This window comes from Nematostella vectensis, chromosome 6, assembly GCF_932526225.1.
Source record: "Nematostella vectensis chromosome 6, jaNemVect1.1, whole genome shotgun sequence".
NCBI classification, from domain to species: Eukaryota; Metazoa; Cnidaria; class Anthozoa; order Actiniaria; family Edwardsiidae; genus Nematostella; species Nematostella vectensis.
The window spans coordinates 392,384-412,399 of record NC_064039.1 but is presented as its reverse complement, the minus strand read 5'-3'; the positions used below and the strand labels follow the sequence as shown (position 1 = coordinate 412,399).

General features: G+C 43.3%; 1 protein-coding gene across 5 annotated transcripts; it reads left to right on the top strand.

Moving 5' to 3' along the window:
- Positions 1-162: 162 nt before the first annotated feature.
- Positions 163-19,665, top strand: LOC116617804. 5 transcript variants are annotated; one of them, XM_048728764.1, is made up of 16 exons: positions 163-263; positions 7,671-7,712; positions 8,038-8,232; positions 8,441-8,580; positions 8,881-9,360; positions 9,940-9,993; positions 11,263-11,409; positions 11,915-11,986; positions 13,211-13,252; positions 14,136-14,336; positions 14,802-14,956; positions 15,490-15,651; positions 15,884-16,094; positions 16,422-16,576; positions 17,054-17,326; positions 18,784-19,665. In XM_048728764.1, exons 6-16 carry the CDS (start codon positions 9,987-9,989, stop codon positions 19,258-19,260), a joined length of 1,902 nt encoding a protein of 633 aa, XP_048584721.1. In that variant the 5' UTR covers positions 163-263; positions 7,671-7,712; positions 8,038-8,232; positions 8,441-8,580; positions 8,881-9,360; positions 9,940-9,986; the 3' UTR covers positions 19,261-19,665. The 5 variants fall into 5 exon arrangements, with proteins under 5 accessions (XP_048584721.1, XP_048584720.1, XP_048584722.1 ...); XM_048728766.1 differs by lacking the exon at positions 8,441-8,580 and adding an exon at positions 1,535-1,622 and having other exon boundaries at positions 231-263; XM_048728763.1 differs by lacking the exon at positions 8,441-8,580.
- The last annotated feature ends 351 nt before the right edge of the window (positions 19,666-20,016 follow it).

Here is a 20,016-nt window from a genome sequence, read left to right as displayed (position 1 = left end):
GTCCAAACTTGAATATTTAATTTCAAAAGATTCACGTTACGTTTTTTTTATCTCAATACAGGCCCTGGTAAGAACAAGAGGTGGGCATTACGATACAATGAGTCACGCAACTAGGTGTGACCGCAGCAGGTGTCACGCTCAGCAAATGTATCGTTCCAGTCAAGCGTTATCGAATACCTGGAAATACCAATGATCTACAGAGTGCAACACTTATTCCTGTATTCTATTGGGTTCAAAAGTTGGCAGGGAAAAGTCATATCAAGGTAAGACAAGAAGGTTCTGATGCTATCGCTTTTGGCTGGTGAAGATTCTTTGAAACATTTATAAGTTTCAAAAAAGTTGGGCAAACACTTTTTTAGTTGTAGACATAACAATGTTATTATATTAGTTTTTTGGATATCAGTTCGGCTTGAATAATAGTTATTCTAAGCAAGATTTATACTACAGGTATAAATGATCAAATAAATTAAATTTCTTTTGATTATACAATGCTTAGAATAGAAACGGGGTTGCGTTTTTCCCAATCTTGTTCCCAGTAGAAAGGACGAGCAAGCATTTTTGTCTTGTGTGTGTGTGTACCCGGGTTAAAACGGTGAGCCTGTGCTCGGTACTTCACTCGGTACATAACTGGTAAACAGTGAAAAAAAAATCGAAGACATGGCAGAGAATCGAACTTCGTCCAGATCCGGTAAAATGAGAAAAAATAGACCATACTTCCAGACATGCACTGAAACACCGTATGGCAGCATGAAGCTTTACGGATAAGATTGCTCCCTTTAGCCTTTGTACCTTTTTGTCCAATCACGCACGTGCATATGACATTTTTTGTGCCCAGAACAACAAAAGCAAGCTACATGGAAATGCACGAAATCTAAGATGTTTTGTGTTCTTAGGTTTTAGTAAATACTGTGGTTAAACCTCTCGTAAGCTACTCCCTTGAATTTCTTAGGAGCATTTCAGATTCTAGAGTTCATATTTTCCTTGGCACAGCCAAGGGTGTGGGGGTCTCAAACCGACTATAGCGTCCAAAAATCATAAATCATGCGATTTGAAGTGTAAAGTCTCACACGCTGTAACGTAAATAAAAAAGCTGACGCACTTATCGTGATCTATTAGAGAATATACAATAGCCTGATCCCTTAAAGTACAATTCGCCTAAGGGATAAACTGATAAAAAAAAAGTTACGCGTAAGATCCAGGGGGGATCTAGGAATTCATAAAGAAGGGAGGGGGTTTCGTTGTTCGAGTGTCTTTGTTGAAGAACAACGGTATGTTAACATGTCGGCGGCGAATAAATCACGCCGGTTTATCTTCGCTCAAAAAATCACGCATCAAATAGATACCACAAAAAAGATTGTCGCAATCGCTACATTGCTCCAGCCGAACGCACCTTAAGAAGCATCGTTGTTCGAGTGTATATGTAGAAAAATAACTTTACTACGACTAGATTTAATAAAATTTTATGTATGATTCTATATATTTAAACCATCGTATGTTTAAACGTTGTTTTCTTAACCAAGTATATGGCTTCTAGAGAACCAGCCAAGGCTTCGAGCGAAACATCTTCCGACTGATGTCAAACTGTCGGAGTCGATATCAAGCTATCCCTCAAGAGGCGATTGGTAATAGCGCTGTTGTCATTATGTAGCATCGTAGCGACTTTGCCGTTCGATTCCCTTGCTAGCACTCGAGATCTCAACGAAACCAAACTCAAATACTTGCTTACTTGTTTACTTCTATCCTAAGAGAGGCTTTTTCTAAGGTAAAGACCTCAGTAGATGTCTATCGCGTTTCACCGACTTTGGAAATCGAAAGATTCAGCCCTTTTGCCGATTGTTACGTTATGTGCTCGCGACTCAACAACGAAAGGCTCGCGCCCGTTTTGCAAAAGCTCGCGCTTGACTTGCGGAACTCTCGCGCCTAACTCGCGGAACGCTCGCGCCTATCTCGCGAAAAGCTCGCGCCCATCTCGCGCTTATCTCGCGGAATGCTCGCGCTTATCTCGCGGAATGCTCGCGCTTATTTTGCGGAATGCCCGCACCCGTTTCGCGGAACGCTCGCGCCAGTTTCGCGGGTTAATTCGCGGAATTGAGAAGCTCTAAGGTACGTTTTCGCGTGAGTCGTCACAATTCACTCTTTGAGAGGAGCACTTTGCCACACAGAAGTAAGTAATTCACTCTTTGAGAGTAGCCCTTTGCAACACAGAAGTAAGTAATTCACTCTTTGAGAGGAGCCCTTTACCACACCATAAGTAGGTAATTCACTCTTTGAGAGGAGCCCTTTGCCACCCAGAAGTAAGTAATTCACTCTTTGAGAGGAGCACTTTGCCACACAGAAGTAAGTAATTCACTCTTTGAGAGGAGCACTTTGCCACACCGAAGTAAATAGTTCACTCTTTGAGAGGAGCATGAAATAACCGGTCGCTACATGGGGGACGCCATCTTGGATGTCAACTCAGTTTTATTGGTCAGCGGTATGAGTGTGCAAGGGCGCTAGGATATTAAATTTCTCCCTTACTTTAAAAAGAATAGCTCTATACAATCTTAACATTTCTAACGATCAACTCAATAAAGTAATCAATAAAGTTCTCTTACAGTAAGTAAAGTCTCAAGAAAAGTATCTTGTTTTCTAACTGGTAACATAGTCCTTGAGGTAACTCGGCTTGCGCCTCTCCCTCGCTCCCTCAGCTCTGGTGTCTCGTGGTCCTCTCTAGGCTGTGGTTCAGCGTTAGCTGTTTCTTTGCTTTCTTCCTCCGTCTTGTCTGTGCTGTCGCTTATCTCTGTCGCTACGCTTGCACTCTGAGTAGGTTGATCACTGCACTCTGGCTTGAGCATGTATAGTTTTCCCTCACACGATTTCTCTCTGGTTTCGTCCGCTGTGTTGATAATACAGTTAGCGAGCTTGAACTGGCTTGCGTCTCTGCATACCGTCCTGCTATCTGTAGCTCTGCGTGCTGTCACCTTTGATCCCTCAATGTTTGTGACAGTGTAGAAGGCTGGTTCGTATGGTGTGCTCCATTTGTTTCTCTTCTGCTGTCTCACCAATACGTAATCTTCTAGAGCTGTCTCCTTTGTATTCTTGTTCTTTCGATTTGCCTTCATTTTCTTCTTGTATTCTCCATCTCTGGCATCTATCGCTTCCTCCTTGGCTGTTCTCCCTGTGGTTGGTGGTGTGTAGTCTAGCTTGGTTCTAACACTCACTCCTCGCATGGCTTCATAAGGTGTTACTCCTGTCGCAGGGTGGGGTGTCGATCTGTATGCTACTAGCATGTTGTGCATGGCTTCTTGCCGTTCGTACTTGTCCTTCCCTTCAAGGGTTGCTATGCGTTCAGTCTTGTTTAGTATTTGCATGAACTTCTCGCTTTCTCCATTTGCTCTGGGATGCCCTGGCGTTATCCTGTGGGGATCGAATCCTTCTTCCTTTGCGAACTCTTCATAGTCCCCGGAATTGAATGGTGGTCCATTGTTACTCTCTACCCTCTTGGGTGTGCCATATGTTGCAAAGATGTTCTTCATCCTTTCCTTGACTGGTCCCAGGCTTGTGCTTGGCACTCTTTCCACAACTGGATATCTGCTCCTCTTATCAATAACCACGAGGTTGTAGTGTCCGTCTGGGTACGGTCCACCGAAATCTGTTGAGATGGTCTCCCAAGGTTTGCTAGGGATTTGGGTTGGCTTGATAGGTTCCTCCTTGTGGCTTTTGGTTGCTACTTGGCAATTGAAGCACTGATCGACTGCTGTATCTATCATGCTGTTCATGTTTGGGAACCAATACTTCTCTCTGAGCATTTGCTTGGTCTTTGTCTTGCCTAAGTGTCCCATTTTGTGTCCGATTTTGACGATCTTTCTCTGCAATACTTCAGGAAGCACGATTCTTTCTTCCAGGAAGAAGATCAGTCCTTCAGCAACTGAGAGTTCTTGCCTCACTTGGTAGTATGGCTGTATGTCCTTATCTCTTCTGAACTTCTCCCAGTCACATCTTGCTATTCTCTCTGCCAACTTCTGCGACGTCTTCTCTTTCAGTGTCTCTTCCCTGATTCTCTTAAGCACAACTGCGTGGTCAGCATCGACGGTCCACTTGATGATCTTCTCTGTGCTGTCGTCCCCAGTCTCCGGGAGGGGGTGCCTGGAAAGGTAATCTAGTGGATCTTGCTCGTCCTTCCGTGGCTCGTAGATCAGCTCGAAGTCGACGTCTTGCATTTCCATCACCCATTTCTCTATTCGTGGGGGCATCTTCGCAGTCGCCTTGTTGAACATGGGTAGTAGGGGTTTGTGTGCGGTCACGATTCTGAATCTTGGTGCACCTAGCAGATAGATCCTCAGCCTCTCTTTGGCCCACTTAATCGCTAGTGCATCCTTCTCTGTCTGGCTGTATCTCTTCTCGGTGTCGGTCATCGTGCGGCTGATGAAGTGTACAGGTTGCATTCCTTTGTCTCTCTGCTGATACAGCGCAGCGGAAAGTCCTTGGTGGTAGCTTGCCTCCGTGCGGAGTATGATGTGGCGTCTGGGGTTGAAGTATGCCATTGTTGTCTCGCTTGAGATGCTCTCCTTGATCTCCTGAAACGCCTTCTCTTCTCGTTCTCCCCAGTGGAACTTTGTTTCTTTTCTCGTTAGCTCGAATAGTGGTGCGGCTATGGTGGCGTAGGCGCTGATGAAGTTGTCAAGATACCCCGCCATTCCGAGAAAGCTTCTCACCGCCTCCTTGTCCTCAGGTCTCTCGCTCTTCTTTACTGCTCTCACCTTGTCCGGCGCTGGTCTGAGCCCATTATTGGTGAAAACATGTCCAAAGAACTCAATCTCTTGCTTCTCAAATTCGCACTTCTCCCCGTTGAATGTTATCCCGTGATCCTTTGCTCTCTGGAGGACTGTTCTCAGCGTCTCAGCATGTTCTGTTTCATCTCTGCCTCCGATCAGGATATCGTCTCGCTGATTGATGCAGTTGGGGATGTCTCCGAATACCTTGAACATTGCTTCGTCAAATACATCTTGTGAGGACTTGGCGCCAAAGACAAGTCTTCGGGGTGTGAAGTTTCCCCATGGCGTGCTGAATGTCGCGACCTACCTGGTCTCTTCGTCCAGAGTCAGCTGGTGGTATCCTTGCCTTAGATCTAGCTTGGAGAATATCTTGCAGTCACGGAGCTTATGGGTGAAATCTTCCACTATCGGGGCTTGAATGCAGCGGCTTCTCTTCATTGATAAGTTTGGTACCCTCATGTCTATGCTTGCTCTGATCATCTGTGGTTCTAGCTTCTCCTTGTCTGTCTTTGTGTACATCGGTTTGGGCTGAATGACTAATGGCGAACACCAGGTGATGGGTTCTCCCTCTGGCACCGGTTCAAATATGCCTTGTTCAACTCCCTGATCGAGCCATTTCTTGAGGGGTTGTTGCAGGTAGTAGGCAACATTCCTTGGTCGCTGTGCCACTGGAGTTGCTTCTGGGTCCATCTCCAGCTTGAACTCAATCGGCTCGCCTGTCCTGTCCTGGAAGCAGCCAATGCCGTCAAAGACCTTCTCGAATTGCTTGGCAATTTCTTCACTTTTCGTTGTTTGCTTCACCGTTTTGATTCTTAGATCATTGGGTTCTCTGATACACCCTTCTGGGTCGATCTTCAGCATTCCAAGCTCGTTCAATGTCTCCCTTCCTATGAGTGGCGGCGAATCCATTCTTCTCCTTATCACCACGAAGCGAGTCTTTGCACCTCGGTTTTTGTTTCGTATGGTGACTTCAAACTCTCCTTTCACCTGAAGGCTTGTCTGGATGGTCTTCAGCTTTTCTCTGCAGTCTGTCAAATCTCCAATCTCGTCAGAGCGGTGGGAAAGTGCCTTGTACTGGTATTCGTCCATTACGTTGACGCTGGCGCCGCTGTCTGGTTCGACCTGCGCATCCACGTCTCCAAGTCTAACCAAAACTGTACCCTTGGGCTTGCCTGATGTCACTATCTTCACATGGGATAGGTGCTTGGAAGTTAACTCCAGGTACCCACAATCCGATCCACTGCTGGAATCTTCGTGCTCTGGTTCATGGCTGACTTGATGGATACGTTTGAATCTTCTTCTATGCTTGCTTCTGTTCCACCTTCTGACTTGCAACAAACTGCGAAGTGGTTGTTATTGCCACATTTTAGGCATTGTTTCCCATAGGCTTGGCAGTCTTTCCCCGGCTTGTGTGCACCAGTCTCCCCACAATAGTCACACTTGTGCCTGTCCTTCTTTCTCGCCTCTCCACTTCTTTGTTGTGATGGGGGTTTCTTGGCTTGGGGCTTCTTTTGTGTTTGAATCTTGGCCACTTTGAAATCATTTTGATTTCATTCACCTGTTTATTAATCTCCTCCTTCTGGCCAGCATTTTCTATGAATTCGGTCAAATTCCATCTCTTCTCTTTTGCTCTCTTGACTAAATCTCCATCTGAGATCGTCTGGATGAGGTGCTCTAGAATCCTCTCATCTTCTTGAGTACCGAACTCGCACTCCTTGGCTTGGTATCTCATTCTGGCTGCATATGTGACAATACTCTCGTTCGTTTCCATCTTTTGTTTGTTAAACGTGTATCTTGCGTGGTGTTTGTTCTTCTTCGGCAGGAAATGGTTGTTAGGTTTCCTTTTCATTCTCGTGAAGTCGTTGTCATCCGCGCTTGGCGTCGGCTTTGGTAAGTTTCTTGCTAGTTTCTTGATCTCAGGTCCTCCATAAATCTTCATTGCTCTCACTTTATCTTCGGTTGTTTTGATTTCAAAATACTCGACCTCCTCTTCAAAATCTTCAAGCCATTCCTTCCAGGCTCTTCCAATCTCCAACTGATTCGTCGGTATGCTGAAGGGTTGGATTCTGAGAGACTTACCACTCGTCAAAACCCTGATTTCGTGAGGTTGCTTGTTCTCTCCCATTTCGACACGTGACAGAATTCGTCGTTTTCTTCGATTTTCTCGCTAAATTCTCCCGCTGGAGCTCTATTTTTTTCTCTCCAAGCTTCTTCCACGACTCTTGCTGATTTCTGTCTGATTTCCCGGTCTTCACACGCGGTTTTCTCCGTTGTTTTTCCTCTCATCGCCACTGAAATAACCGGTCGCTACATGGGGGACGCCATCTTGGATGTCAACTCAGTTTTATTGGTCAGCGGTATGAGTGTGCAAGGGCGCTAGGATATTACAGAGCACTGCCACACAGAAGTAAGTAATTCACTCTTTGAGAGAAGCACTTTGCCACACAGAAGTAAGTAATTCACTCTTTGAGAGGAGCCCTTTACCACACAGGAGTAAGTAATTCACTCTTTGAGAGGAGCCCTTTACCACACAGAAGTAAGTAATTCACTCTTTGAGAGGAGCACTTTGCCACACAGAAGAAAGCAAGAACGAAAACATTGTTATTTCTTAGGTTCGTCAAGTCAGGGGTTGATCCTTAGGGTGTTTTTAGAGGGAAGTGGCTGCAGCACAAAGCTTGAGGGGTTGCAGGCGGATGTTTTGCTCTTCCATAAAGTTTTTGCTGTTATAAAAGTTTCATGTTTATTGCTTGTACCAGAATTGCGGCAAAGATTTGGACGCTTAAATATACGAAGCTGACTTGGGGTAGGGAGAGGTGGGGAAGTAGGAATGAGATACCAGCCACAATGGTCATCCCCCACCCGCCCATCCTTTTTGTACCTTCAATGGCTGTCATCTGTTTTTTTTCCTGTATCCAGATGCTACATCAGGTCTTGCCAGGCACGGTAAGGCGCAGAAAAGTGAGTACACACAAGTAAAATATATAATCTTTACTAGGGATATCCAGGCCCATAGCCAGTGGGGGGTTCGGACGAACCCCCAGAGTTAACAAAATATATATCGTTTGGTTGGATATACCATGCAAATCAGTATATCTTTAAAATGACTATAAAAATCTTTTTAAAATAATTATCTTTATTATTATTGGTATATGTGAAAAAGCAATTAATTATAACATTTTTTAAAATGCAATTTAAAAATGCAATGATGCAATGCATGATGCAATTATTGGAATCTCGGCGCAAAATCGAACATTTGCTATATAAATGTTTTTTCTTCCTTCAGGTCTCGTCGGTCTGATCCTACTCATCGTTAGCGTGTTAATGACAGTTGCAGCAACAACGATAGAAACAATTCACGACATGAAGGGATGTTGTGGATTGGGCTATGACTATTTATGCAACTTCGAGAACAAATTCAAAACTAAAAAACAAGACATTGTAGATCGTTCTCATCAAGTGAATAAGGGAATTGAAAAAGGTAATTAATACGCCCTGTCAACTCGTACAAAGAATGCTGCTCTTTCCGCGTTTCAATGCTTTTCAGCTTTTAAAAAAAGATTCAGATTTAGACCCTTTGCAAATCCTTTTTAATTCGGGTCAAAAATTAAGTCTGAAACAATTCGCACTTCAAATGGGTTCATAATATTTTCACATTCATTTCTGACATTCAAGTATTATTTCTTCAGCTATTAACTTGAAGTCTAAAATGGAAGATCTGGCGAAAAGTATCGGTGAAATGTGGAAAGAGCTGGAGCGAATCATCAACTGACTGACTCTGGTATCAAGGACTTGACTTGTCTCAAGAATCTGAAATACACAATGACGTGTAGGTCGAACACTCTGAAAATGGTAAAAAAAGGTGACGAAAGTGGGATAATGCGTGACGGAAATGGTATATTGTGTGACGGAGTAAAATAATGCGCGACGGAAGTGGGATAATGCGTGACGAAAGTGGTAAATTGCGTAACGGAGTGGAAAAATGCGTGACGGAAGTGGTATATTGCGTGATGGAGTGAGATAATACGTGACGGAAGTGGGGCATTAATCTCGCACAGACCATTTTTTTGTCATTTTTTTCTAATTTGAAAATAAGCGTCACAGTCTTTCTTTCTGTTTTGGATAACAGGTAGTTGAAGATTGCCAAGACGGTGATAGAAGGTCGGTTAGCGAGCTTTACACGGAAGACATGGCAACCCACAACGCCAACTCTGCTGAATGTCTTAACGAATACGGCGAGCCCTACACCTCCAAGGACGACGTCAAGAGACAGCTACGAGAGGCAGCAAACTGCAATCTCTCCAAACTGCAAACTCAATAGTCTCCCAGTTAGAATGTGTATATGTGAAAAGAAGGCAGTGATGTCTGCAGTTCAGATCGCCCGAGGATTAAAGACAACCATGAATCTATCTGTATCCAATCCTCAACGCATCCAAGCAATCATGGATACTTGTAAGGAAGATCCAAGCTCGCAGCTGGCACCAAAAAAGATTCAAGATATTTTGCGAATGGAAACGCTCGGAAATTACGGTTGCCGATATTGCAGAGTTAGAAAACGTGACAGAAGTGCAAGTAAACGCTGTGGAATGTCCTGGGATGGATCTGTGAGGTATTCTTGGGTAGTTATAGAGATAAAGATATAAAGGGATTCACAGAATCAACACATATTTCTGGATTCAAATACATAGCGACATAAAAATGATTTAAAAAATGATTTTCATGCCTTAAAGGTTAATAGATTTCTGGATTCAAATAAATATCGACATAAAAATGATTATAAAAAATGATTTTTATGACATGAAGGTTATTAGAATTACTCTTGAATGTTCGTGTAGTGGGTCATTTTCGTCCACAACTATTTTAAAAGAACTAATGAGCTCGGGGAGGCCTTGTAGAGGGGCTATATTGAGAGGGAGGGGCGGCTAATGGGGGCTTTTTTTTGGCCTAAGAGCTTTTTTGTCCTTCCTAAATATCTGTATTAACTAGTGTCTATTAAGCTCGTCTCTAACAATGATATATGGTCCCCATTTTTATATTAGTGAACCAAGACAAAGTTACTTGCAATCTTAAAAAGGTTATGCTTATTGTTTTATGCTACTCTTAGAAGGGAAAAGTAGTAGTCCCTAGTATAATCCCCCTCCCCCTCTAAGCAAACAAATACATTTTAGGGTGCCCCTTGCTTTCACAGAGAACCGTCACTTCGCAACAATTGCAACAGAGTGAAATATGAGTTAGATGGCAGGTAGGTATCCGATATCACACTTTTCTTTACATTGCTACATTTACAAGCTGGTAGACACGTTTCTCTATATTTCTACATTTGGAACAAGCTGGTAGACACGTTTCTTTACATTGCTACATTAAGAACAAGCTGGTAGACACGTTTCTCTACATCGCTACATTTAGAACAAGCTGGTAGAAATCATTCATGGCATTATGACCTTATTACAAACCTGTAAAATAGCCAGTAGCACAGGTATGATGTCATGCGAATGCGCCTATTTAAGCGATATTTCTTTCGTTTGCTAAAATCATTATACACTTGTGGGACCAGAAAGGTGGGTGATATGTCTATTTATTCCCCAGAAATAACCCAAATCATATTTAACATCTATGGGGAGCCATGGAAGAAAATGAAGCGAAATTTTTTACATTTTTCCATGGTTTTTTTAAATCAAAGTTGGTGTCAGTTATTGGGAGAAAAAAAAATCTACTATCTAACTTTATCTTCGGGCTTGTTACTCATTGGATGCTAAGTTTTCTGTTGTTTTCTCAATACGCGGGCACCTCTAGCAGCTAAAAAACTGTCAGTAAGTTTTTTGTTTTAAAATTAAAGAGTTTATCTAAGGCCTTGGGAGATGATGTTAATTTAATATTTTCTGTTTCCTGGCAAACATTGTCCGCTACAGACAGGACTGTTACACGTATCTGGCGAACTTGTTTTTTTTCAGTTTCTACTTCGCACATTGCGAAAAGCTCATATACATAGGCTGTTATATATATGAAAATAAATATATAAAACACGTATTGGCGAAATAGAATAGCCCATTGTCTGATCAAGCCATTCCCTAACCTCGTGCCAGTCCCTTGCTAGAAATATATTTATTATATATTTTATCCCTTTTGTTCTTTGCTTCATCTATTAACAAAACATGACGACACGGGAGGGAGCTATCTTATGTCACATGCGCAGGTCGGTTACCATGTGGCGGTATGCATGTTGTCACTAAGTACATCAACCCTGATTAGTACTTGATGTAGGGATAGGGGGTTACCATGTGGCGATATGCATGGTGTCACTAAGCAGCACACTAAGTACATCACCCCCAATTAGTACTTGATGTAGGGTTAGGGATAGGGGGTTACCATGTGGCGATATGCATGGTGTCACTAAGTACATCACCCCTGTTCAGTACTTGGTGTAGGGTTAGGGATAGGATATTATATTATATTATACCTTATAAGGAAAGTTGCCAAATAAAAATCTTGACTGAATTTGAACTATTTTAAGACTGGGGTATCATGGGATTCCGATCGTCATGGAGATGGGCTCTGTTCATCTGTTGTCTGGTAACCAACCACTATCTGATCTGCGCTACCTTAGCCTATCCAGACCCGGAAATCCAAGCAACAATTGCACGATACTACCGCGAAAAATGTGAGTGAACGACTTTCATGAATTTTTCACCATATAGAATTCAATTATCAAGGAGAGTAGACGCGTAGTGTATGCTAAATGGTAGCTCGTCTCAGCCTACAAACCGATACAACAGATGCCGTCTTTATGTAAGCTGTCTTTTGTTATGAAAATTTGTTGCAAATTCTTTTGAAATTGTTCTTCTTAACGGAAATATCTGATATAAGGTTTTTTATGCATTGTAGTAATTGCTTTTTAGAAAAAAAAGACCTCTCATTTATTGACAGTTGTGTTTGACCCTCGGATAAAGTGCCACTTCGCCCATCTTTTAAAATGAACCCTGATGTCGTTAAAACTAGTGACATATCCTTCGTATAGAACGAGTACTCTTGTAATGGAAATGAACGATGCCACCACTTCGAGCATTCTTTTGTATTTGTAGAGATGCCTTTTTGAGTATTGAAGAAGTGTTTTGCCCCTTGCAGATTCGTTCTAGAGTATTGAAGAAGTGTTTTGTCCCTTGCAGATGGCGACCACTTCGACTATGAAGAGGATGACAGCCCAAAAGCCTCCGAAGGAAGCACTTCGCCGCACAGAAGTACGTGAGAACTCATTAAAGCGGAGGAGGGCCTGAATTGAATGACGGTGGCGGAAAGGGCTCTCAAATCCCGCACATAAGCTCCTTGTACATAAGCCCCGTGTCCTTAAGCCCCTTTTACATAAGCCCCGTGTATATAAGCCCTGTGTCCTTGAGCCCCTTGTACATAAGCCCTGTGTCCTTAAGCCCCTTGTACATAAGCCCCGTGTCCTTAAGCCCCGTGCCCTTAAGCCTCTTGTACATAAGCCCCGTGTCCTTAAGCCCTGTGTACATAAGCCCTGTGCCCTTAAGCCCCGTGTACATAAGCCCCGTGTACATAAGCCCCGTGTACATAAGCCCCGTGTACATAAGCCCCGTGTACATAAGCCCCGTGTACATAAGCCCCTTGTACATAACCCCCGTGTACATAAGCCCCGTGTCCTTTAGCCCCTTGTACATAAGCCCCTTGTCCTTAAGCCCCATGTACATAAGCCCCGTGTACATAAGCCCCGTGTCCTTAAGCCCCGTGTACATAAGCCCTGTGTCCTTAAGCCCCTTGTACATAAGCCCCGTGTCCTTAAGCCCCTTGCCCTTAAGCCTCTTGTAAATAATCCCCGTGTCCTTAAGCCCTGTGCACATAAGCCCCGTGTACATAAGCCCTGTGTACATAAGCCCCGTGTACATAAGCCCCGTGCCCTTAAGCCTCTTGTACATAAGCCTCATGTACATAAGCTCAGTGTACATAAGCCCCGTGTACATAAGCCCCGTGTACATAAGTCCCGTGTAAATAAGCCCTATGTACATAAGCCCCGTTTAATTAACCGCTAATATTGCTGGTCATTTTACGTCCACTGGCTGTCCGCTGACGTCCGCTGACCTAGCAATGCTGGCGTTGTTGCCCACCATGTTGGAAAATCCTGTAAAGTAATTCGGTTTGCAAACATTTCGAACCTTTGTCTTGCGGTCAACCGAGACTAGCGGTGCAAGCAAAGCTGTTGGCGCTGTTTGCACGGGCCTTAGTCTGCTTTGCAGCCGCTCGTGTCGGACTACACGGGCCTAGAACTTCTTTGATTAATAAACACATTTTCTAGTCAAAAAAACCCTTTTATACAAAGACTTGAAGCTAGTCCAAGTTCTGATCGGGTTTGCTGTGGTACGAGTTGAACCGTGGGAATTTGGGGTCTGAGCTGCTTGGAAGAACACTTCAGTACTCGATCATAATAGCGGCGTCATCTATATTTTCAGATGGTACTTCAGGTCTCGCCAGACATAGCAAAGCGCAGAAAAGTAAGTACTTAACAAATAGATCTCATTTTTGCGTGGGCCTGCCCTCTAAAAGATGCACAGAAGACGTAACAGCATGTCATGAACAAACAAGTACGCGACGAGACACAGTCGATATATTAGAGGACAGACTCACAAAACAATGAGATCTATTTGTTTAATACAACAACAAATATGTTTTCCTACTTTACAATCCAGTTTTAATGACACATGGACCCTTGACCAATCAGAGCGCGCGATTTACAAGTGTCGTTGATCTATATGTCTCTCTAAGGGAGATTCTTTCCCCCGATGCCCCACCCCAGTCTATTGACCCTGTGATGCCCCACCCCAGTCTATTGACCCTGTGATGCCCCACCCCAGACTATTGACCCTGTGATGCCCCACCCCAGTCTATTGACCCTGTGATGCCCCACCCCAGTCTATTGACCCTGTGATGCCCCACCCCAGTCTATTGACCCTGTGATGCCCCACCCCAGTCTATTGACCCTGTGATGCCCCACCCCAGTCTATTGACCCTGTGATGCCCCACCCCAGACTATTGACCCTGTGATGCCCCACCCCAGTCTATTGACCCTGTGATGCCCCACCCCAGTCTATTGACCCTGTGATGCCCCACCCCAGTCTATTGACCCTGTGATGCCCCACCCCAGTCTATTGACCCTGTGATGCCCCACCCCAGTCTATTGACCCTGTGATGCCATTAAAAGCTATGAAGGACCACTGGCAGTTGATTACAAAACGCGGCATTAAAAGATATATATTTTTTTATTTTGTAAGTAAATCGGTATCTTGTGTACTAGAAAAAAAATAAGAAATTTACTAGACCATTTTCCAACAAACATTTCTTGAGGGCTAACATCAAGTTTGGTTTTACATTTCACAGAGTTCTTTTTTAGTCTGTTCCTTCTCATCGTCAGTGTGGTGACCGCTGTTGTGGCCACCACGGTTGAGACGATCTATGACATAAAGGGATGCTGTGGTCTGGTGGGCTACAAATATCTTTGCAACTTCGAGAACAAATTCAAGAATCGAAAAGAAGACATCGTTGATCGTTCTAAAAAAGTAGACGAAGGTGTCAAAAAAGGTAAGCATCTAAAAAACCTGATCGAGTCATTCCTGCCCCCGGTAGAAGGCAACAACCACAAGCATAATATTAATATGTTTTACACCTGTTGAGCTGATCTTCATTTGAGCCCGAGACCTTTGCCTTCAAAATCAAAGCCCGTACCACTGAGCTATCGAAGCCTTCTTGCTTCTAGCCCAACCGTTCTCTGGGGGAGGTAGAATTCGACCTGAAACGTGACAGGGAAATGAGGGGGACTGTGCACAAAATGTCTTTTTCGAAACAAAAAATACTCAGACTCCCATCCCACCTTGCAGCTCCCATATCTACTTGATCCAGGCATGTCACTCAAACTTTGATCCTATAGCCTTTAGCAGCTCCCATATCCACTTGATCCAGGCATGTCACCCGAACTTTGATCCTATAGCCTTAAGCAGCTCCCATCTCCACTTGATCCAGGCATGACATCAAACGTTGTTTTTATAGCCTTGGGCTTTAAAAGTGGTATGGAGGAACTCGCGAAAGACATTGGAAAGATGTGGAGCAGGCTAGAGGAAATCCTTAGCCTTCAGAAACAAATCCTGAAGACGATCGACCCTAAAATTGACGAAGCTCTTAACATGAAAATCAAGGCTATCAAGGTGAAACTTCAAATAGGTGGCAGACGAGGGGGGAGGGGTGAGGGGGTCCTTATCGTCAGGGGGGGGGGGGGTAAATGGGCTGCTGGGGCAACAGAGCCCATCTACATTATGGATTATGGATTTATGTGTGAATTTGAAAGAATTTGTGAAGGGAGGCGCAAATGTTTTTATAGCAGATCAAAAACACTTTATCGGTGAGTACGATCCCTGAACTCTTACCCTCCCCTCCCTCCCAATACAACGCCCTGTCAAGTTTTTATAGTAATTTGCAAAAAAGCATTCATTGAGCTTGTCCCTACATAAACGACATCGGGTGTTCTTTTTGAATTTCAACCAAACAATAATCGCTTGTGGTCTAAGAAACATGTTAGGGAGGCAAAGAGAGTATTTGAAAGGTTAAGCTCTGCAGGGGAGTTTTAAAGAGATTTAGGGCTTAATAGAGCTTTAACGGTTCACAAATATTACGGTTTGCTACCCCCTCACCCAGCTAAACTAGTAACAATTTATCGCCTGAAACGTTGGTTCTCCTGCAGCAAGAGGCGGATGTGGATAGTCTTACTCTGAACAAGCTGGACCAGGCCACGAACCCCACGATAAGGAACCTTAATATTGCGGGGTCTTGGATATTTGGTCCCGGTCTCTCTGGTATCGACCTTATGTCTAGAAAAGCATGGGAGAGAATTAAGACAGGAAAGGTTGGTTTAAAGACTATTTTAATATTAATATTAAAATATCATATTGTGGACTCGTTTTAGAAATATGACGATTTAAAATACTGTCAATCATTAAAATCATCGTTATCATCAATATTTTCCATCATCTCATCATATATAACAACATCGTCGCCTTTATTACTACCCATTTAGAGAGTCTTAAAAGAAGAAGAAATCGAGCCTTATTTATTCAACCTTTTATTTTTAAATGAAGATCTTCAAGTCCCTCAAGGCCGATTACGCCACAAAGTTATTTAAAGCCGCACCAACAAGGGTACAAAATCTCCTGGGGTTTACAGATGACGTAGCCAAAGGATTTCTAAAAACAACTGCTATATCACGATTTGGAGTAAAATCTGTTAAAGCCATGAAATTCATGAAGGTGTTGAAAGGCGCAGGCCCGGCCTTGACAATTGTAAGCATAGGTAAGTAGCTGATAAGTAGGGAGCTGCGGAAAATAGGCGGAGAACCTGTCGAGACCTGATTGGGATGATCGTATCGGTCATGCATTCACATAGGAATGGGTGGGGGATGGGTGGAGGGAGAATGGTTGGGTACCTTGTTCGGATAAAAGGGGTTGCCCTGTTTAGGACAATTGTAAGCATAGTTTGGTTGGGAAGAACAGGTCCGGGGGGAGGGATGGAGGGAGAATGGTTGGGAACTCAGCCCCTGTTAGGGTAAAAGGGTTTCCGCCAAGAGATACCCTATCTAAGAAGGTGCCATGTTATCTAATGACATTCCAATTTCTCAAGGTTTTGACCTGTATAACCTCATCAGTACGTTGGTTGGATGTAGCAAAAAGGTGGGGCAAGCGAAAGACGCCATGGCTAAACTAGATAATGCAGAGAAAGACTTGTCCTCCAATGAACGGGATCTAAGGGAACTATTCGATGAACTAATAGATTATGTAAGTAAAGACAAACATAGGCAAAATTTAATGCTTCATTAATCTCGCTGTTTGGAAATTCCAGACCAAAATAAACCATTTATTTTTATTACAATGTTAATGGGAACCCTGTGTCGAGAAAGCCCGAAAAAAAGGGGGGGTGACACCCAACACACCCAAGCGGCTCTTAGTAGCCATACCCCTTTTTTCCGGTTACATATTTAAAAATAAGGATAGAGCCTCTGCCAGCCGCCATTTTGTCATCTTAGCAAAATACCAAGTGTGAAAAAGCATCCACTTCCATCGAACGATTTGGGAAGCCGTTACAAAATTTTCAATTGAATTTGGTAAATAAAGCATTTAAATAAATAATTTATTTTCAGCAAATTATTTTGGATTTTTTTCTCATAATTTATCTTCAAATATTGGTCGAAACCATTACAAAGGTGTGCATCAAAAGAAATCTTAAACCTTAGCTTATGGAATCCTCTCTTTCAGAGAAACAATTACTTGATCCCGAATATACGATCCGAAGGACTTCAAAGGGCTCTAGAAGGAGTGTGGGAAATCATTAATGGCATTCAACGGTCGGTGAAAACATGGGATGCCCGTGGGTGCGTACGAAGGATCCCTCAATACAAACGTATCCTTAAGTATTCGAACAGCTCGCAGAGTATTAGCACTGCCATCAATGAGTTCACCAACGGCTGCCTCAAGAAACTGACATACACTATGAGTTGCAGGCTGAGAACTCTGCGTATGATCCGGCAGGTGAGTGGAGGGAAAACGAGTGAATAGCGGTATCGGAACCATTTCTTTTCATTTCTTAGCATTCACCAGAGATGGTGCTTTCGTTCATGAGGAGACACAAATGAAAAATTCGTAAAAGATGCTAGCTGCACTTTGAAGAGTGAGAAAAGAGGAAAATATTTCCTTGATTCCACTCAAAGCTAAAATTGACCCTCATCAATGATCTTCATCAACCGTTATTTACAATCATCACCCTTGTTTTACCCTCATCCACCTTCATCACCCTTGTTTTACCCTTATCCACCTTTATCACACTTGTTTTACCCTCATCCACCTTTATCACCCTTGTTTTACCCGTATCCACCTTCATCACCCTTGTTTTAGCATTATCCACCTTCATCACCCTTGTTTTACCCGTATCCACCTTCATCACCCTTGTTTTACCCGTATCCACCTTCATCACCCTTGTTTTACCCTCATCTCCCTTGTTTTACCCTTATCCACCTTCATCACCCTTGTTTTACCGTTATCCACCTTCATCACCCTTGTTTTACACTTATCCACGTTCATCACCTTCTTTTACCCTTATCCACCTTCATCACCCTTGTTTTAGCCTTATCCACCTTCATTACCCTTGTTTTACTCTTATCCACCTTCATCACCCTTCTTTTACCCTTATCCACCTTCATCACTCTTGTTTTACCCTTATTCACCTTCATCACCCTTGTTTTACACTTATCCACCTTCATCGCCTTCATTCTACCCCATGCAATTTCAGGCAAGCGGATGGATATTCCGCGCAGCTCAAAGAACCTTATTTGTGACTGACTCCTGATAACATCATGCAAAACAAGATTTAAGTGTGACAAGGGGACTATCTGCCAGTTTTTAAAAATTGTTTGATTGACACATATGAGCTTCCTAAGTATTTCGGCGGGTTATAATGCGAACTGAAGCATTTTGCCGTGCTGATTGGCTAGAGTTGATGTCAATCAGATGGCACTTCCAACGCACTCTTATCGATATCTTCACAAAACTGTCAAGGTTAAAAAGTTAGTGTGTTTTAGAGCATCCTATCTACTCGACGCTTTGACATCTAAAATCCTAAAACGCATTTATAATAGCCCATCCTGGAACTGAGGAACACACGCTTCTAGTAAGCTCACATACGTTCAACAAGTCAAATTCAGGGCCGAGAAACAAAAAGATACTATCCATGTTTCGACCGGGAATCGAACCCGTTTCAGCGGTGCGAGACCTCATACGCTGGTCTCGCTACCACAATGGGCCACCCGTGACCCCGTTAAGGTGGCTACTGTATCAAGCGTCGCATTGTAGTCATGCCATTTGTATCCATATGAAGCATAATATCCAATAGCCTCAGCTAGGTCTTGAGACTTGGGCTATGCTGAATAAGAAACAGATACACTAAAGTAACTTATTTGACCAAACCCTTGTCTTCTTTAATTTGTTGACAGGTGATTGACAGATGTCAAGCAGGCAAGCACATTAGTAGGTTGTACGAGGAAGCCGTGACAACGCACAACGCCAACTCTGCTGAATGTCTTAACCATCACGGGGAGCCCTACACCTCCAAGGACGACGTCAAAGCAAGTCTCCGAAAGGCTGCGAGAGCACAGGGTTTCTCAGCACAATGCAGGCTTAACAGACTATCAGTTCAAATGTACATCTGCAAAAATAAGGCCACTCAGTCTGCAGAGCAGATCGCCCAGGGATTAAAAACAGAAATGAATTTGTCTGTATCCGAGCCGGAGAGAATCCAAGTAATCATGGATGCGTGCAAGGATGATCCAAGTTCGCAGCTAGAATCAGTGAAGATTCAATCTATTTGCGAATGGAAGCGATCGGAAATTTCGGATGCTGATATTGCAGAGTTAGAAAAGGTAACAGAAGAGCAAGTAAACGCCGTGAAGTGTCCTGGGATGGACCTGTGAGGTTTTCTTGCAAAGCATCATTGGAAAAGCAAAAAGCAGATTTTGATATTGACGAATTGAAAAGATCAGAATTTTCCGCTGCAGACATCAGTAGCGGCTCAAGGGGTGTGTGTGTGGGGGTGGGGGGGTGGGGGGTGGTAGGGGCTTAACCCCCTCCCCCCAATTGGGCTGCCTGAAAGCCATGTGTAACAAAAAATACCCCCGCACCCTGTGTTACTGAGCCAAATCCCCTTGTAGCGAAAAGCTAGATCCGCCCCTGGTGTTCACATTTCTGAATTGATCCGTCAGATCTTACGAGGCATTTTATCATTTAAAACTTGTGACGAAAAGAAATAAAACATCTGCTGTAACCAAAACTGTTACGCTTTGTATGCCAACCGTCAATAAACCGAAAGAGAGAACTGACCATTTCACTGACCCTTGTTCTGAATGTTATCGTTTGGTATTTCTTGAACCAAATCCCTTCCTTATCTATACCAGCAAGTCGGTTTTGGAATATCTCTAACTCAGCATATAACAAGACAACTGCTCACTTCGATTCGTACTGTAGACTAACTTTATTCTTTAATTCAGATAATTATATAGTATACACCTTTGACCTTATATGGCATAACAATCACTTGTCACGCAATCATTACATACATAATCAATTACATCATCACTAGTGTTAATCCTATAAATATCTTAATGCTAATACACTACATCCCTCCCCTTTTTGCTAATGGAATGTAGGACTTAAATGAATAACCTAAATCA